Raw genomic sequence first — 16921 nt, forward strand, 5'->3', positions numbered from 1 at the left:
TTGCGCAAAATTTTCAAATGATGCGCCGATTTTGTGGTTGTTGTTGTAGTTCGACTGCTTGTTTCTCGTAATTCCGTTAATTTTGAATCTTTGTTCGTTTCCATGGGTGAAACGGTATTTGATTTTTGCTCTTCAACTGTTCGCACCGACGTCGACGATTGTACACTGTGTTGTGATGATGAACGCTGTAAACCTTGCGGTGATTTATTGCCCGCAAAATATGCAGCAACAGTTCGTTCTTTTTCCAAAACTTCTGAACGTTTAATGGCACTTTCGTATTGCTTTGGCACGGTCAATAGTGTACCAGATTTTGATCGTTGTACACCACCCTTTGGTGATTCTTTTTTATCACTAACCTCCTCCTCGTCGTCTTCCATAACAATCGATTTGCGATTTAGCATCGCGTTGAGTGTTTGTGCATAATGTTGAACACGACGCTTTGTTTCGGCCGTTTGACCCGGATATATGATATGACCATCTTCAACAAGTGGTGACGATGGAGTTTCGGTAATTTCGGGCGCTTGAAGTTTTTGCGGAGGACGAACCACAGCACTCTTTGGTGGAGTCTTTCGAATCGGAGGCGGCGGTGGCGATGGAGTTCTTGGTCGAACCTGGGGTGTGCTCTTTGCTACAATCGGTTCAAGTTTTGGCGGACTTTTTCGTAAAATTGGTGCAATTTGTGGTGGACTCTTTGATCGAATGGGCGGTGCCGGTGTTGACACTGATTGAATTGGCTTCGACGGTTGTTGAACTAGTTTTGGAAGCGATTGCATCGGTATTGCATCTTCAATTTTCGGTGTTTTCTTAATAATTGACTTGGGTTTCATTTCAATCGGTTTCGTTTCGGGCACCTCAAACGTTGGTCTTCGAATATACGATGGCAATGGAACCTCTTCTGTTTTCGTTTTATCTTCAAATTGTTTTAGCAACGCCAATGTATGTGTTGATTTAGATTTTTTCAATGCACCAAATGGTAAATAAGTACTACTACTTTGTGCATTTTGATATTGATCAAATTCAGACTCAAAGAAATCGGAATTTTGTGCAGGAAGCGATTGTTTTCGTTTAACTTCATAGTTTGCAACGCGTTGATGTGTGGTGGTATTACTTCGGCTCAGATTCGTTATGTTATTATTAACCACATTATTTTGAATGTCATTCGTGGGCTTTCTACCGTACGTGGGCTTACTAAAATCTAGTTGTTGTTCAACCTTCGGTTGGATATATTGCCCACCATAGCTATTCAATCGGACCGGAGCCGCAATCGACTTCGATTTGTCAATCGTTTTGCTTGAATCAAATTTACTCAGAAATTGTTGTTGTGTTTTTGGCGGTATGAATTCATTTTGATTTGAAACCAGAAGATTGTGTGACCCATAATAAGATGTATTATTACGCAATCGAATCGGTGCTCCTTGTTCTGGTGTTACAAACTGTGTAGAGCCAATATTTTCCATCGAAACAAAGTTATTATTCGCTTTTATGCGTATTCCGGGATCCATAGGCGGTACATAGGTTTCATTAACATGGCTAAAGTTCGGTTCGGACAATGGTGACACTGATGATTTTTCACTGTATTCCGATTTACGTTTTTCATTGCGATTATTTGTCAAGAATGCTCGTAAATTAGCCGCTTGTTTTTCATCTTCGTATCGCGTGGTGACTTTATTCACAACGGTTGCCGTTTGACATTGTGGATATTTCATAATTTGTGATGTTGCCATAAATTCACCAGAACTACGTCGCGAATCGTGATTACTCATTGGATAGCTGTAATCGTAGGTCGGTGAAAATGGTTGCGGTGACCGATAATAGGTGTTCGGTTCAGAGAGATATTCATTGGAACTGTACAAATCCACTGTTTTCATTTGTTTGGACAATCTCGATGAGCCCAACAGTGGTGGCATACTTTTGGTCGGTGATTTTGATTTTAAATAACTTGTATCCGGCAAAATGGTGGTTTTAATTACTGGCGATGTATTTTTGATCACCGGCGAAGTAACATTCTGAATTGGCGATACAACCGATTCCGGTCCAAATGTTGATACGCACGTTGGTTGCGTGTAATCAGTGGAGGTGTATGTATACGTTGGAAAATCACTTGGTGATGCTGTAATCATTGGTTTCGGTGTTATTTGATTTGATTGTGGTGATGTCGGACTTAATGGCGATTGTTTGTTCAATGGCACATAGAGTGGATTGTATGATGTTTGCGATATTTTTGGCGAGACGGTATTATTTTGGATGTAACTATCGACCGATGCGTATTTATTTTGTTGCCATTCGTTTGGCTTTACATGTACATTTGGATCACGGTACATTGAAAACGTTTTATCTTCGGTTGGATATGATGGTACCGATTGATGGGTGCGAAGTTGTGGTTTCGGATTTGCTAGCGGCGGCTGTCCTTTGTTATCGAGTGCTTGAAAGGCGGCAACTTTATTGTGCACACTATGACTGTTATACTGATGATGATGAACGCCATTTGGTACTTGTGGTGGTTTATTACTTTGAACCACTTTAAACGGCGATGTGGGTGCATGTGTAAAGCTATTCTTTTTGCTCAATTTCGGCGACACAGGCAATTGTGGTGCATCGTTGTGTTCGAATGAGTTTTTCAAATTGCCAAATTTATTAGTCCAATTGGCTTTTTGCACGGGCAATGCTGTTTTCAACGGATTCACATAGCTGCTATGATTTTCATCTGAATTCTTATTCAAAAATGCCATAAACTTTTTATCATTCGATGATTTCACTTGAAATTCGGGCAAATGATTTTTATCCAGCTCATTGTTAACATTCGACGTAATATTTTGACGAATATCATTCACTGTTTTATCATGTGCGTAGTTATTTTGTTGTACCGAATCGGAGAAATTGTGATTCAAATTCAATTCGGCCAATTGCTCTTTTGGTATATCAATTGTATTGGCCCGTTTCATTTTTATTTTACGTAATGCAAATTTGTTCATAGATTTGGTTGAATTGGTAATTGAACCGTTTGATTTTCGGTTATTTGGTTCGTCGTCGTCTGAATCGGTTGTGGCGTTATTTAAATTTGGATTCGATTTGCGTCGGAATACCGACTTCGTTTGCTCAATTCGTGTGGCTGATGTTGTTGTTGGTGCCGACGGAGACGTTTTCGTTTGTTCAATTCGTGTTACTGGGAACACATGTTTCAGATTCACATCATCTGGCGATGGCACAAGATCAATCGATTTTGAAAATGAGTTTTTACTCTCACGAAAAATGCTGCGAATATCTTTATCCAAATCATTCGAATAGGTCAGGTTCAATGATTTTCGTCGACTATCATCATCATCATCGAGAATTGCTTGTTGCTCTTTTTCATGCACCACTTTCGAGGCGGACGTTGCAAGATTTTCCGATAAAAGTTTCTTTTGCAAATACAATCGAGCATCGGCCAATTCTTCTTTGCTCACACCAACCGTATTAAAGCGATTGTTTTTCTGTCGTGAAAAACGTTTCGATGACGGGGAGCGATTGTCTTGCTGTGGTCCATCTTTTTCATTATCATTGCCATTGGTGAGCTGTGGCATGAGTTTGCTTAGCAATAATTCGGTTGGCAACATTTCACTAAGTGAAAACAGCTGCGCTTCAGTATTGTCGGTGGTCGACGTTTGTAAGACACGTTTTAACCACGCAACAAGCGTTAAAATTGTATTCCGTTTCCGTGTATCGGTTACCACTTCTTTTTCCTCTAACAATGTATTTTGTAATCTATTCAATGCTGTCGATAATTCAACAAGAATATTAGATCCTTCTGCCAATTCACCTTTAATTTAAAAGAAAATAGAATTAATTTAAAAACTGTCCTGACAACAGACACCTTCAAGTAGCGCTTACTGTTTTCGTTTTTCTTGACAAGCGAATTGGATCGACTATTCTTGTTGCTCGTGGATGGTTCTTTATTCTGCGATGATGAATTCTCTGGTTTTGCCTTTGGTGAATCGTTTCCATTTGCAGCCAACAATCCTTGGAGCAGCGGCAACAAAATTGATTCTTCTTGACTCGTCAATGCTCGACCCAGTCGTGGTTTATCACTCAATTCTTGCTTTTCCGCATCGTTGACCATATCCATTTTCTCAACTTTTTCCACTTTTGTTTTTTTTTCCTGTTTCATCTGTCTCTCTTGATTAACAATTGTCTTCACTTGTTTATCCTGACTCACTGACGTTCGTGAAATCTTTGATTTTTGAATCAATTTCTGTGTCGTACCATCCGATTTCAAGACAAGCGTCTCCTGAGGTTTCTTTTCCTCCTTCGGCACAATTGTCTCGACTAAAAACAAAAATGATTTCAATATTTGAATTTATATGAATTATTATGTGAACTATTTTCAGCGCAATTAATTTTGGCAATAAATTTTTTACTAATTTGATATTAATTTTAATGAAAATAAATAATTTCTGCTTCTCATCGAACGAGAGAGAGAGAGAAAACGTAATAGGAACAAAAATGATCATTGATCACGTAGTACTACTTCATTAAAATAACTTTGTCAAATGGTGTGGCATGTATCAAAGTGAATGTTGAGTACGATTGGTGCACTGACCTTCAGAAATCATCACCTTGCTTCCCGTTTCTTCTTCATAATCATCGTCGACTTCAACCTCGATTTCTTCGTATTCGTACTCGTACTCGCTATCACTCTTATTATCATCGTCAATGGTTGCATCGGCTGTCTCGACCACTGCACAATATCAATTGAAATACAATAAATGTCGTTAATTAATATTTGTTCGTAAACTTTGCTCAGAGAAATATGATTACCATTTTTATCTGTGGTCGGTGCCTTCGTTTGTTGTTGTTGCTTCGAGCTCATTGTACGCCTAAATCTGGCGATCAGTTGATCGTAAATAAAAAAAATTTGGAAGAGAGGGAGAGTGGGAAAAAAACCCAATGATCAGGAAAACAAGTAAACAAACTGCGATTCATGAATATTTTGCCAAAAAAACGAAATTATTTAAAAATCAAAAAAGTCAATGTATAAAAATAACAGGAACTAATTAAACAACTATTTATACGACTCAATCACATTATGATTGAGCGTGTACTGTGGCAACAACCGTTGTGTGCCACATGATTTTCTCGATGAATAGAAATGTATTGTTTGTTTTTTTTCTCGTGTGCTGTGCCAGCGTCGTAATATTCTGCGCAATGATTTGTTCACACACAACAAAAACAACCAACACCATATATCGAAATTGCTTCACATTTCACCAATGTACGATAATTCAACGACCTTGAATGAGTTCGTGATTCTTTCTCCGTATTCAATGAGCATCTTTCTCATCTCATTCAGTGCAGGAATATTGCCTTACAGCATGAATAGTCAAATGGATGTTATTTTTAGTAAACCGCAACCGATAAATTTATTTTTGTGAAACGGAGAAGAAGAAAAAAATCGCATTTTACAGTCACATATCGATGCAGATGGTTTCTCCCGTGATAACTAATTGAAATGAGCACGTAATTTGTATTCCAGTGATCGTCCTTTTAAACTGCGGTTTTTTTTTTTAAATTTAAGGTTACATCGGGCGTCACTTATATGATCCATTCGTTTCATCGCATTTAAATGTAGACAATTTACATTGTGAATATGTGCAATCGCTCGACGATATAACGAACACGATCAAAGTGAGATAGAGAACCAAAGAATATTTTTATATATCATTTCGATGAAGGATCGAGTGGAAATGTGTGCTGTCTATATTACGAAAAGTGTTTTTGTTCTATCGCGTTTGTTCACACGTCCTTGTCACGATCTTAAAAAAAGAGCTGTTTTTTGACATCTTAATATTTTTCTCTCACTTTGCGCAAAGTTTTTCGTTCAGGCGCGTACAAACTCAGTGTGAAATATGAGTTTCAGAAAATATCACGGAGATGAGATCTCGTTTTACTCATTTTCATGGCTAATGAACATCGAACGGCGCTTGACTTGTGAAAATACTCGATATTTGCGATTGATTTTCATCCATCTAAAAATTATTCGACAAAAAATGTTTTCTTCTTTTTTTTCACCGTCAATAATGCAATCTAATTTCGTTCAATATCCTGCAATAAGATGTAATAATAAATCGAGGCGATGACGAATCAAAATTGTGATACAGTCACTCAATCTTGAAATCTACGATAGAAATCTATTACGCGATACAGTCTCTTTCTCTTTTTTACGTTGGCTTTGAGGAAGAAAAATATAATATATTCCCCATTCTTTGCTCTTTTTTTGAATGATGATTATTTCTCGAATAAAGGCTGTGCGTGGGCTTTTTGCGTCGCTATACCGATTGGCGATCTGAATATTTTTTGAATGATTTTCAACTATTTTTACGTTTGAAATGAAATGAAAAAAAAACGATAGACAAAATGATTCAATGATTTTGGAACGGTTACACTCCTTTCCCCGCCGTTCCGGATGCAATTTCAATTTACGGCGTAATTTGCTTTCAAGTGTTTTATTGTAATTTTTTTCGGACTTATTGACTGTTTGAACTAATTAACCTTTTTGTTCTCCGTTCAGCTTCATTTCACTATTTTATTTCTATGTATAGTTGCATTGTTCACATTCCACTGTCAAGCATTTATGCTTGGCTACCACATGCTATACATATTCATGTTTTTCTATTTAATGCTCAACAGCATTTGCAATATTCTTTAAAATAGTTTTTTTTTTATTTCGTTGGGTATACTTACATATATATATATTAAAAATAAGTGCTCGCTTTCACTTTCCTGATGAGGATGACTAATTCAAAAAATGTTTTGGTCGTCGCTGGCTTCTTACTTAATATATATAAAACTGTATCGTCGCAAAACGTTGTTGGCATTCACACCAATTTTGGTTCGCGAGAATTTCGCAAGTCAGGCAAACAAAGGAACAAAAAAAAATTGAAAATATCTTGTGTTGTTTGACTTTTATTTCGTTCTTTCTTCTCTTCGGCAAATTTTTTTTTATGTGAAAGAAATAGCCACAGCGCACTGTCCGTTTCTATCAAAATCACATGCACTTTTTTTTTGTTACGGCGAAGAAAGATTCACATGAACACGCACACAACCGTTTTTTCACTCACTTCTTTTGCTTTCAAAAAAGATTGATGACAAACTGCGTGCAATTTATCAAAATAAAAGAATTTATGCAGCGGAAAAAAGATCAACTTTCTTCTTATTACGTTGTGTGCACAGCGAATGCAGTTTTGGTTTTCTTCTTTTTTTGCTTCGAACTATATGATATTTTGTGTATGATGAGTAACTGCTGTACACACAATGAATAAATGTGTCCACGAAACGACACACACGACACGGGATAAATTAAAAATATATTTTCTCCATTTAAAGTTCACACACACCCGGTGCGACAGTCAGAGCACACACAATTTTCCTATTGCGTTCTCAACTGCGTTCTAATGACTGCGTTCACAACTACGCTACTCTTCTCGTCAACCGACTCAATTCTCTCTGATTTTGGATTGCGAAGTGAGTAAGCAAGGCAATAGATAAGCGCGCGCACACATTTCTCTTTCTCTCTTTCTCTTTTTTGCGGTCGCTTCTCTATAATTCACACGTTAATTTTAAAACTGCGCTCCTGCCTATGCACGACCGTCTTTTTAACGCTTAATATTTCAACTGTTTATTCTTTTTTATTCGAAAATTCACATTACTGTCCGATTCTCAATTTCGGACCAACTCACTTATTCACTCGCTCACACTAAATCGCGATTTACATCACACTCATTTCGGACCAGTCATACCTTTTTTCGATTTCGGCAATATTCTCATCGCAAAAATTTATTTATAACTTCGACAAAATCCCCACCACCGATCTATCGCAAACTGATTAGTTCGTAAGTGTGAACATGCATGATCAATTTTTTTCCCGTTCTCTTACCTTTGTGCCACACGTTTTAAGCTGATACGAGCTTTGAATTGTTTCGATCAAAAAAATCAATAGTAACACACGGCTGCTTGACGGCATCCCATCGTATGAAACAACTACAACGGTAGTTTGTGCTGAGTGTGTTGCACTTGTGTTATCCAGATTTTGAAAATGTGTAAAAGGAATGTGACCGAATTTAAATCGAACGAAAATTAATTTTTTACCACATGAAATTGTTTGCATATTTTATGAACGGAATGTTTTGGCACAATTTTTTTCCGGATTAACCGGTTTCATCATTTGTCCTATTTCTTTTTATCTCTTTCATTCTATTTTCAGTTACAAGCTACTTTTCAGAAACGTTGAACTGGGTCACAAAGTAACCCCTTCGCGGGAGTTTGTTATTTCAAGGTTTACATGGTAGGTAGATCAAATGAATAGGCAATACTTTTACAGATGTTGTAAATAAAAGTCATAAATTTTAACTCTCAACTAATCGTGAAGTGTTCGTACTAGAAGTATATGCGTCAATACATTTAATCGAGAAGAAACATCCTGCATTCTTATCATCGTTCGACACCCAGTTCATATTGAGTGGGTCATATATCGTCTTAAATAAATTCATCGGTCTCGACTGTTCGCATTCAGGTGTGTTGCAAAACTTAAAACATTTCATCACATTACCGTGACTAACGGCGTTCGCGATCCTTGACGATCAATATTCTCTATCGATCCTAAAATAGTCATATATACACATTATTCGTTTGTGTTTCAGATGTTTGGCGCTGCAAACGCCCTATTACAAATGTTTATTTTGGCATCGATGTTATTAAAAGTGTTTAGCATTTATTATCAAATCATCATTCTAAATATAAAAGCCGACCGTTTTGCTACACGTCAAATACAAATTGTGTGCTTAAAGTCTATGCCATTTGATCGGGTGTTTCACTTCAAAAGTGTCTGTGCTCTGTGGTATTCAATCTTGAATATAAAACAAAAAAATGTCGAAACAAATCAAGTAGTTTCAGCCAATGCGTCGGCTATTGTTTATCGCATCACATAACATGTGAGAGAATTTCTGATATGCGAATGAATAAGCGAACGCATGCGCACTTGCAAAAAATATGTGCCAAAATGATGATCAATGCCTCACTCTTGCATTCCAAACATTTTACTCGTTTTTATGTTGTATGAACCACGCGCACGATATATGAAAGTCATCACCCAACTATGATATCCGTGAAAAAAAAGAAGATATAAACAATAAAACTCGGCTTTTGTTTACATTTTATGTCACTTTGAACAGGGAGTCTTTGTTTTTTTATTTATTTACGCATTTCAATATATACTAAAGGACTACGTTTAGAAATGATTGCGAAGAACAACATTCTTACATTCATTGGATCCGCAATGAGAAACAAAAATGAACAAAAAAATATTTACGAATGATAATGAAAAAATTTGCAATAATTGTATATGAATTCCAAATTCAACTAAACAAAACAATTCTCATTTTATAATTTGACTTTTCCTTATTAACTAGTACAAAAAAAAACTCATTCACCGACATATAGTGAATAAATGACCAACATTACTATAACGAAAATACAATTGAACGCAAATTCGAGTAGGGCCTCAATAAAAATCGTCTTCAATGTTTTTGTTTCCGGATTTTTCTTGGTTTTTGATTTGATCTTGATTCGAGTACATGTCAGCAACTTGTTGAGCGGATGTTGCATCTTCAGCGGATTTATCATCGCGAATACGAATGAATCGGGGAAATCGCAATGAGATTCCTTTCTCTTGATCAACCTTTTCGCATCGAAAGAAAATGAAAAAATAATCTTAATCAAATGTTGATCAGTTTGGTCTGTGGAAGAAATGATTAAAAAACGAATGACAAACTTACAATGCCTTTGGCTGCTTGATGAACCGGACTGAGTGAGAGATCAGCACATAGTACTTCCCAAACTTGTACAACGTCAAACCAATCATCGGGCTCAAGTGACGATTCGAAGCGATAATACGACTTTGGTGATGGAATGACGTGTTGCTTCAAAAATTCCGAATGTTTAACCAAATCATCATCGCTGAACCCGGTGCCAAGTTTACAAATCGATTGATACTCTTCGTTATCAGCATCATAACATGCGAGCAAGAAACCACCATAAGTTCCAGTTCGTTTGCCCTTGCCTTTGTATCCACCGATCACCACCAAATCCAACGAATCTCCAGCACCTTCCAAATAGTCTTTTTTCAATTTGAGCCAATTTCGCGATCGTTTGGCAATTTCGTATGTATCATCCAGAGTTTTCACCATCAAACCTTCACAGTTACCTTTGATCGATTCGTTTAGGAATGATTGCAATTCATCGATGTCGTTGGTGTCGAGTGAGGTGGCAAATTTCCAGTCACCCTCAACCTCTTTGAAATTGTCATACAACAGACGACGACGCTCCGCAAATGGTTTTGTCACCAATGGTTCACCATTAAGGTACAATAAATCGAATAGATAAACGCACACTTTCACTTTGATTTCTTCTTTGTCGGCATCTTTACGCTTGCGTGTACTCAACACTTGGAACGGTAGAATTTGCTTACGTTCTTCATCCCAAGCCACAACCTCTGAATCCAAAATGCACGATTTTACGTCGGCACCTTTTGCATCGCCGATTCGAGCGATAATGTCCGGATATTTGGTTGTATTGTTCTCTTGATTTCGACTGTAAATACTTACTGTACCATCCTCGGCAATGTGAATCTATGGAAACAAAAAGAATTCATTTTGAAATTTTCAAAAAAAAAAAATCTTGTCTTTGTGCGAGTTTTTACCTGAGCACGTTCACCATCATATTTGTATTCACATGTAAATTTAATGCCATCAAAACGTTGTAACACCTCTGAAACTCCCTTCGTTGGATGAGCCAACATAGGCTTTAATGGTGTGCCTGGTGCCATTTGACATTTTTCCAATAATTCTTCAACACCATGTTTCAACAACACATCACAAATACGATCATAGTTCGGACATTGGCTAAAGAAAACAATTACGTCAATTGTACATGTGATAATTTGTCATTATGTAAAAGTCATTCGATTGATAAACTAAAACCGAAATAAACAAACAATTCATCGCTACAGATGAATTCGATCGCAATGCTTACCAGTAAGTTGTTTTGATTGTCAAAGCAACCTCTTCAATTTGTTCTTTTGTTGGTTTTGCATTAATCACTTGTGGTGGGAATGATTCTCCGTTTGCATACTGATTGGGTGGTGTATAGGCACAGGCCTGTGACAGTGCTTGCAATAGTGATTGTTCCGCTAAACCAATACGAAGCTTACCTAGGGGAGAATCACAAAAGAAAAGAATAGAATTAATTTAAAATAATCGACAAATAATTGAAAAAGAATCAATAACAATTATTAAATAATTGAAAGGCAATTTTTAAGTGAATTGCCCCTATAGGGGCAAGAAGCTTACCCAATAGTGATCGCATAATGAAACGTGCTTCTGAATGTCGACATGCCACGAAAATCGATTGGATTTTATCAACTTTCTTATTCATTGCCTGCAAAGATGTGTTAATGATATTTTAGTTTGTTTTATATTTTTTCAACAAAGCTTCGCAAAATACTACAAAAATAAACAATAATTTTATTTGCAATATCCAATGAATACAATCCTACTGAATACACTCACCGAATGTCCACTCAGATTTGCGATATCTTTTAATTTTGTAAACACACCGTCCACAGTCAATGCAGCGGGTGTAAACATCATGCGTTGATTGCTCTTTGATTTCTCGGCCACAATGCCCAAATCACCGGTGCTTTGTGCATCGGCTTTGATTTGAGCCAAACTACGACCCGTTGTGTTTGCAATCACTTTCATCAATGACGTTTCGGCAATGCCCAATTCCAAACCTTCATAGTCCGGTGCCAATTTGTTAAGCGATAAATAAACACATGCCACCAAATCGGATGGACTGTGTACAATGACCGATCGAAAAAAGTTGGCCAGAATTTCAATCATACGCAATCGACTGGAATTCTCTTCAATCACCTCGAATGTCCGTGCCAAAGCCAAGTATGGTGTTCTTTTTTTACCGAATATATAAAGGTTTTGAGGTTAGAAATTACAACGAGTATAAAAATGTCTTGAATTATTTACTTTTCTCCATGTTTCCAGAAGCAATCTTTGATGGGATGGTAATTGGCTTTGCCTGGATTGTATGAGAGATCATCTGGTTTGCCATCGGTCGCTTGATCCTTTGGTTTGGTGAAGAATGGATGTGGTTTTGGTTTTTCTTCTTTCGCTTCAGATGGGCTGGTGTCCATTTTTTCTTCTTTAACTTTGGCCGGTGATGGTGATGTCTTCTTTGATTTTGTCTTTGTATCCGATTTCGGTTGTGTCTTCTTTTTCGACGACGTTTTGGTCGGCGATTTTTTCGGAGTTTTTATCGGGGTTTTGACCGGAGTTGAAATTGGTGTTTTCTTTGCTGTTTCATTCTTTTTGCTCTTGTCATTCTCTTTACCTGGCGAAATTTCCTCTTGCTTTACAACTGTACTTGTTGATTTTCGCTTTGTCGGCGGCGACCTAAAAATGTCATAAAAATTATCGAATATTTTTTTTCAATATACGCTCTTTCGGAATAAAAAAAACTCACATCTCATTTTCAGCCGGTTTACTTTTGGCCGGACTGTTACCATCATCGCTGGAACTATCGCTGCTGATGATGCGACGACGTTTTTTCTGCACTTTTTCCTTGGACACATTTTTACTGTCATCGGGACTGCTGTTCGAACTAATTAATACACTAGTTAAACTCTTACTCTTAACATTCGATTTATATCGTTGTAAATTAACGATAACATTTTGTGATTGTAAATATTGTTGACTAGATAACAATTGACGTGTGGCTACAACTAAATTACGATTACAAATTGATACGATTCTTAATAATTTTGGTGCATACATTTTATATATATGCACAAATTAAAATAATACAAACGAAATAAAATGTGCAACCACGTTGCGAATGGCACACACTTTGCATGCGTTCAACAATGATTTGCTGCGTAGAAACGGTAATTTGGCAAATCAACGCAATTACAACAAAAAATCATGAAATACCTGCTCGGCTCGCTCTTTGCGACACTTTCAGTCTTAGTGACAGTTGCGGGCTTTCCAAAGAATGATCTAAAAAAACACAAACAAAGCAACCGTTTATTCTTTTGAATCGAAACACTATTTCACCATATCTTTTCACAGCAATTAATACGTACAAAATCGATCGTTGTTGAGACATTTTTTTTCTAATTATATTTTTGTCAATGTTTTGAAAAGAAAATATTTATTTATCGTCGTTTATTAAGAATATTTATAAGTTCAATGACAATCAAATGCCGCACAATGTTTTTCTTCGTGCGCGCAAATATGATTCAACATTGACAGATACAATGCCTGTTTTGAGCGCCAAAGTCTTGTTGTTGCAAAAGAGCATATTCAAGAGTGGAGACAAGCCTATTCAATGTATTTGAATCGGAATGTTCACATTTTTGAATATTTTTCATTTAAAAGTTTCATTATTTTGAGTGACGATTATGATTACCACTATAGGTAGAGACAAGAAAATGTGTATCAATTCGAAATCTATTCTTTTGACATTTTAAGTATTCATGCATTGAATTTTAGGCCATCTCTCTCATTAACTTTATTCTTTACTCTTCACACATCTCCACTCACGACGATTCGTTAAGCAATGTAAGGCGTCTCCATCATATCATTGCACTACTTTTAAATTCTCACGAGTCGCTCAAAACGAGTTATTCATTCACTTTTACTTCGGAAAGATATAAGAAATGATGAACAAGGCCCCGATTCTCTCGGCGAAATATAGATTTAATCAGCGGTTTTTTATGATTTTGCGATTTTTCATGTGAATAGAATAAATTTTAGTGAAATCGTACGAATAAAAAAGTTCAATTCGAAAAAAAGTTCCTTTTTTATTTCGATTTTATGAAGCATACGGAGAGTGTAACTTTCATTTAGATTGAAGATTGTTTAGTTTCAGAACGATTAAACATTATTGAATTTATGATAAGCGAATGGAAATGTGCTTTGTGAAAAATGATTTTGTATGCAAATGACGGAAAAAAACGGAGATGGAGATAATCGTGTTGGATTCGAAATTTTCTACACAAATTGTACTCGAAAAACACAGAAACGGATTCAGGTAGCAGAACAGTCCTTCAAGTATGTTTTGGTCAGTATTTATGAAAGTCAAAATAATAATTCAGAATCAATTCAATAACCACGTTGATTTTATAATCAATTGTTTTCGAATCTAACACGTTTTACTCAACTTTATGATTCCTATCACTTTCTTTATCATAAAACTTATGATACTTCTATCATAAAAATGTTGAAAAGTGGTTTTATTTGATATGATTGCAGTCAATGAAAGTAAAAGCCTATTTGAATAATCGCCACTTCAAGACAACAACAACAAAATAGAATCAGATATGAATTAACATGTACGTTTGAATTCCGCCACTTTGATAATAAATACAGCTTTTTGTTCAGCAGCTAAAGATGCGACATAAATAATAAACAATTGTTTTACTTGTCGGCACATGAAATTGTTCTGCGTTCTATCAACAAAAGAGAATCAAACTAAGATAAGATTATCAAAAATAAACATTTCACCGAATGATTCGTGTATGCTGACCGCAAATTATTGATAACCAAAATTTTATATCGCCAACATCGATTCACATCAATTTCATTTGAAATTCATGTGACCAAGCCCAGAGGGGAACGGTGCTTTATTCCAAGAATAGAACTCTTTTGAGAATACCAAGTCATCGAATTTTGCAGCGAAATTTCTTACTATTTGTAATGTTTACACTTCGACAGAATCACATTTTTCAAAAGATCAGCGATATAGGTAAACATTTTTTTTTGTGATTGACTAACAGCAATATAAATTGTCAAGTATACATTATAGTTAACTGGTCGATTTGTTTTGCTACTTCAGGTTCTATCTGTCTGTTTAGTAACTTGGGGAGCAAGTCAACTTTAGTAGATTTTAACCAAAATTTGAATCATCCAAAATCACTACTCATTTTATACTAAACAATAAATGTTGTCAATTTTGTCTGAATCTAGTCTGACTTCTTATGGGCAGAGAAAATAAGTTCTATTATGAAAAGAAATTCAAGTAATCGTTACTGAAGGAACCTGATTTTTTGGTATTCACCGTCTGAATATTTTCTATTAAAGTTACAAAAAAAAATCATTACTGAGTGTGTAGCTCAAAAGTAATCAAGGCTATGCTTTTCAAAATCAATTAGAATTTCTAAAGATAGCAAAATAGATTTCAAGATATTTTGAAACTTTATCTTGATAAATTTCCAGTTCTCTCTTCGAATCACATAACAGTACACATTAACTTCAAATCACCTACTTACTTAATGGCAGGAAAAAAAACCGGGGCTCAAGAATGCAAAGCCAAAATTACTGACGTGTTAAATGGTTTTTAATTAACCGAAGACGTTTCACAATCGACATGTGTATAGCCTAAATGTTTTGTTGTATTAACGATAGGCCGACTCAAAATTTCCATTGTGACAATCTAAAAGTTAAGAATCTTGTGGCCAAAAAAAATTGCAATGTAATTGATCATCATTAAAAGAACTAATCATGATATACTTTGCGCATGAAGCGAAACGTAAACATAGTAGAAGAAAAAAGACAAAGTATGTGTATGAAATTGGTCGCTATGTGCGGTGGAAAGTATACTTCTGATCAAGCCAGTCAAATCACTTTCTCAAGAGAGCTATGATTCTCTGTTGCGATAAAATTGGCTTTCATTCTTTTTTTTTCTCTGTGTGCATGGTAAATTTAGCTCAAATTTTTCCATTGCTTTGAATACATTTCATATCTGTCTTATTTTTGTGTGCTTCTTTCTTCATTTTACGATTGAAAATTCCATTTGCTCTTTTTAACTCACGTCAAGATGTTTAAGCTGATGGAAAATCATCGCTGCCAAAAATCAAGAGATGATGTGTTATTTTGATGGTCTCGGCGTTGCTTTGTATTAACATAAAAAGTTCATGTGAATTAGTTAAGAAACAAATACACATATACAAAGTGTTTATTCATTTAGGAATGGCTTGTTGAATTCAGATAGTTGCGGGCTCATTACAATATTTACCGTTTGTGTCTTTTATTTTGGTCTTTTCTTTTTTTTTCATGTATATTTCAAATCGGATGAAAATCTCCGGAATTGAAACAGAAAGAAATAGAAGAAATCCAAAATGAAGCCAAATGCGAATTGCAAAGTATTACGCCAAATGTTTTTTTTATCTGTTTAATGTGATCCATTCAGCGCATACATATACGGGCATATACCAAGATTTAAAATGAAAATAACAAAAAACCTTAGCCCCAAAAAAAGCCTGCGTATGTTCGCGGTTTTGGTGTGCGTATGAGAAGTTTTGATTTTCCCTTTCTAAAACAACAAACCAAAACGACAATTTAAAAACAAAGAATATCATAATTTTTTCATTGGTAGAAAAAAAACGGGAAAGAGAAAAAAGAAATTGAAATTTGTTTCAAGTTTTTTTTTTGGTTGTCATAGAAGTAGAGTCGAATAAAATTGCACAAATTGGGTTGCTCGTCGCAAACGACCGAACGATTTGTTGTGGTTGTATGCTCACTCGCAACCATCTTATCTGGAATTTAAATAATATAATCCGAAATTTTAAATTCGATCGTTTTTGGTATTTATACAGACATCGAAATTAATTCATTGGATCGAAGAGAGATTACATTTATACGGCGAAGAGACAAAAAGAGAAATATTCACGATGACTTTTATATATAGTTCAAAACAAATGATTTCAACCGTTACTTTTATTACATATTTGTGACTCTTGGACCTTGCAGCAGAAAAGTAGACAATTTTTGGCCCACATCTTAGATGAAAACTCAAGTTTTGACCAATCTCAACAAAATGT

General features: G+C 35.7%; 2 protein-coding genes across 3 annotated transcripts in view; both read right to left on the minus strand.

Moving 5' to 3' along the window:
- LOC116342206 overlaps positions 1-7695 on the minus strand; it is a 7755-nt gene extending 60 nt beyond the window's left edge. The window contains exons 1-5 of the mRNA XM_031769726.1: positions 6718-7695; positions 4795-4859; positions 4577-4714; positions 3868-4302; positions 5-3796 (exon numbers count right to left, since the gene is read on the minus strand). Of these exons, the coding sequence (XP_031625586.1) occupies positions 5-3796; positions 3868-4302; positions 4577-4714; positions 4795-4846 (4417 nt within the window). The 5' untranslated portion in view covers positions 4847-4859; positions 6718-7695. The remainder of the gene's footprint in view (positions 1-4; positions 3797-3867; positions 4303-4576; positions 4715-4794; positions 4860-6717) is intronic.
- Positions 7696-9177: 1482 nt separating this feature from the next.
- Positions 9178-13337, minus strand: LOC116342094 (DNA ligase 1). Of its 2 annotated transcripts, XM_031769588.1 has the most exons (10): positions 13184-13337; positions 13032-13097; positions 12565-12702; positions 12069-12494; positions 11598-11994; positions 11379-11466; positions 11062-11239; positions 10730-10931; positions 9807-10658; positions 9178-9709 (listed from the first exon to the last, which is right to left on the minus strand). In XM_031769588.1, exons 1-10 carry the CDS (start codon positions 13204-13206, stop codon positions 9533-9535), a joined length of 2547 nt encoding a protein of 848 aa, XP_031625448.1. In that variant the 5' UTR covers positions 13207-13337; the 3' UTR covers positions 9178-9532. The 2 variants fall into 2 exon arrangements, with proteins under 2 accessions (XP_031625448.1, XP_031625447.1); XM_031769587.1 differs by lacking the exons at positions 13032-13097; positions 13184-13337 and having other exon boundaries at positions 12565-12943.
- Between the last annotated feature and the right edge of the window lie 3584 nt (positions 13338-16921).

This window comes from Contarinia nasturtii, unplaced genomic scaffold, assembly GCF_009176525.2.
Source record: "Contarinia nasturtii isolate CC-2019 unplaced genomic scaffold, AAFC_CNas_1.1 Cnas_scaffold_810, whole genome shotgun sequence".
Lineage (NCBI taxonomy): Eukaryota > Metazoa > Arthropoda > Insecta > Diptera > Cecidomyiidae > Contarinia > Contarinia nasturtii.

Bases quoted from the DNA above. Each gene is read 5' to 3' on its own strand.
- LOC116342094 (XM_031769587.1), bottom strand. From the start codon at position 12,875: ATGTATGCACCAAAATTATTAAGAATCGTATCAATTTGTAATCGTAAT. The intron at 10,932-11,061 runs GTAAGCATTGCG...TGTTTTCTTTAG, and splicing joins ACAATCAAAACAACTTACTG to CCAATGTCCGAACTATGATC. The intron at 9,710-9,806 runs GTAAGTTTGTCA...CGATGCGAAAAG, and splicing joins ATCAAGCAGCCAAAGGCATT to GTTGATCAAGAGAAAGGAAT.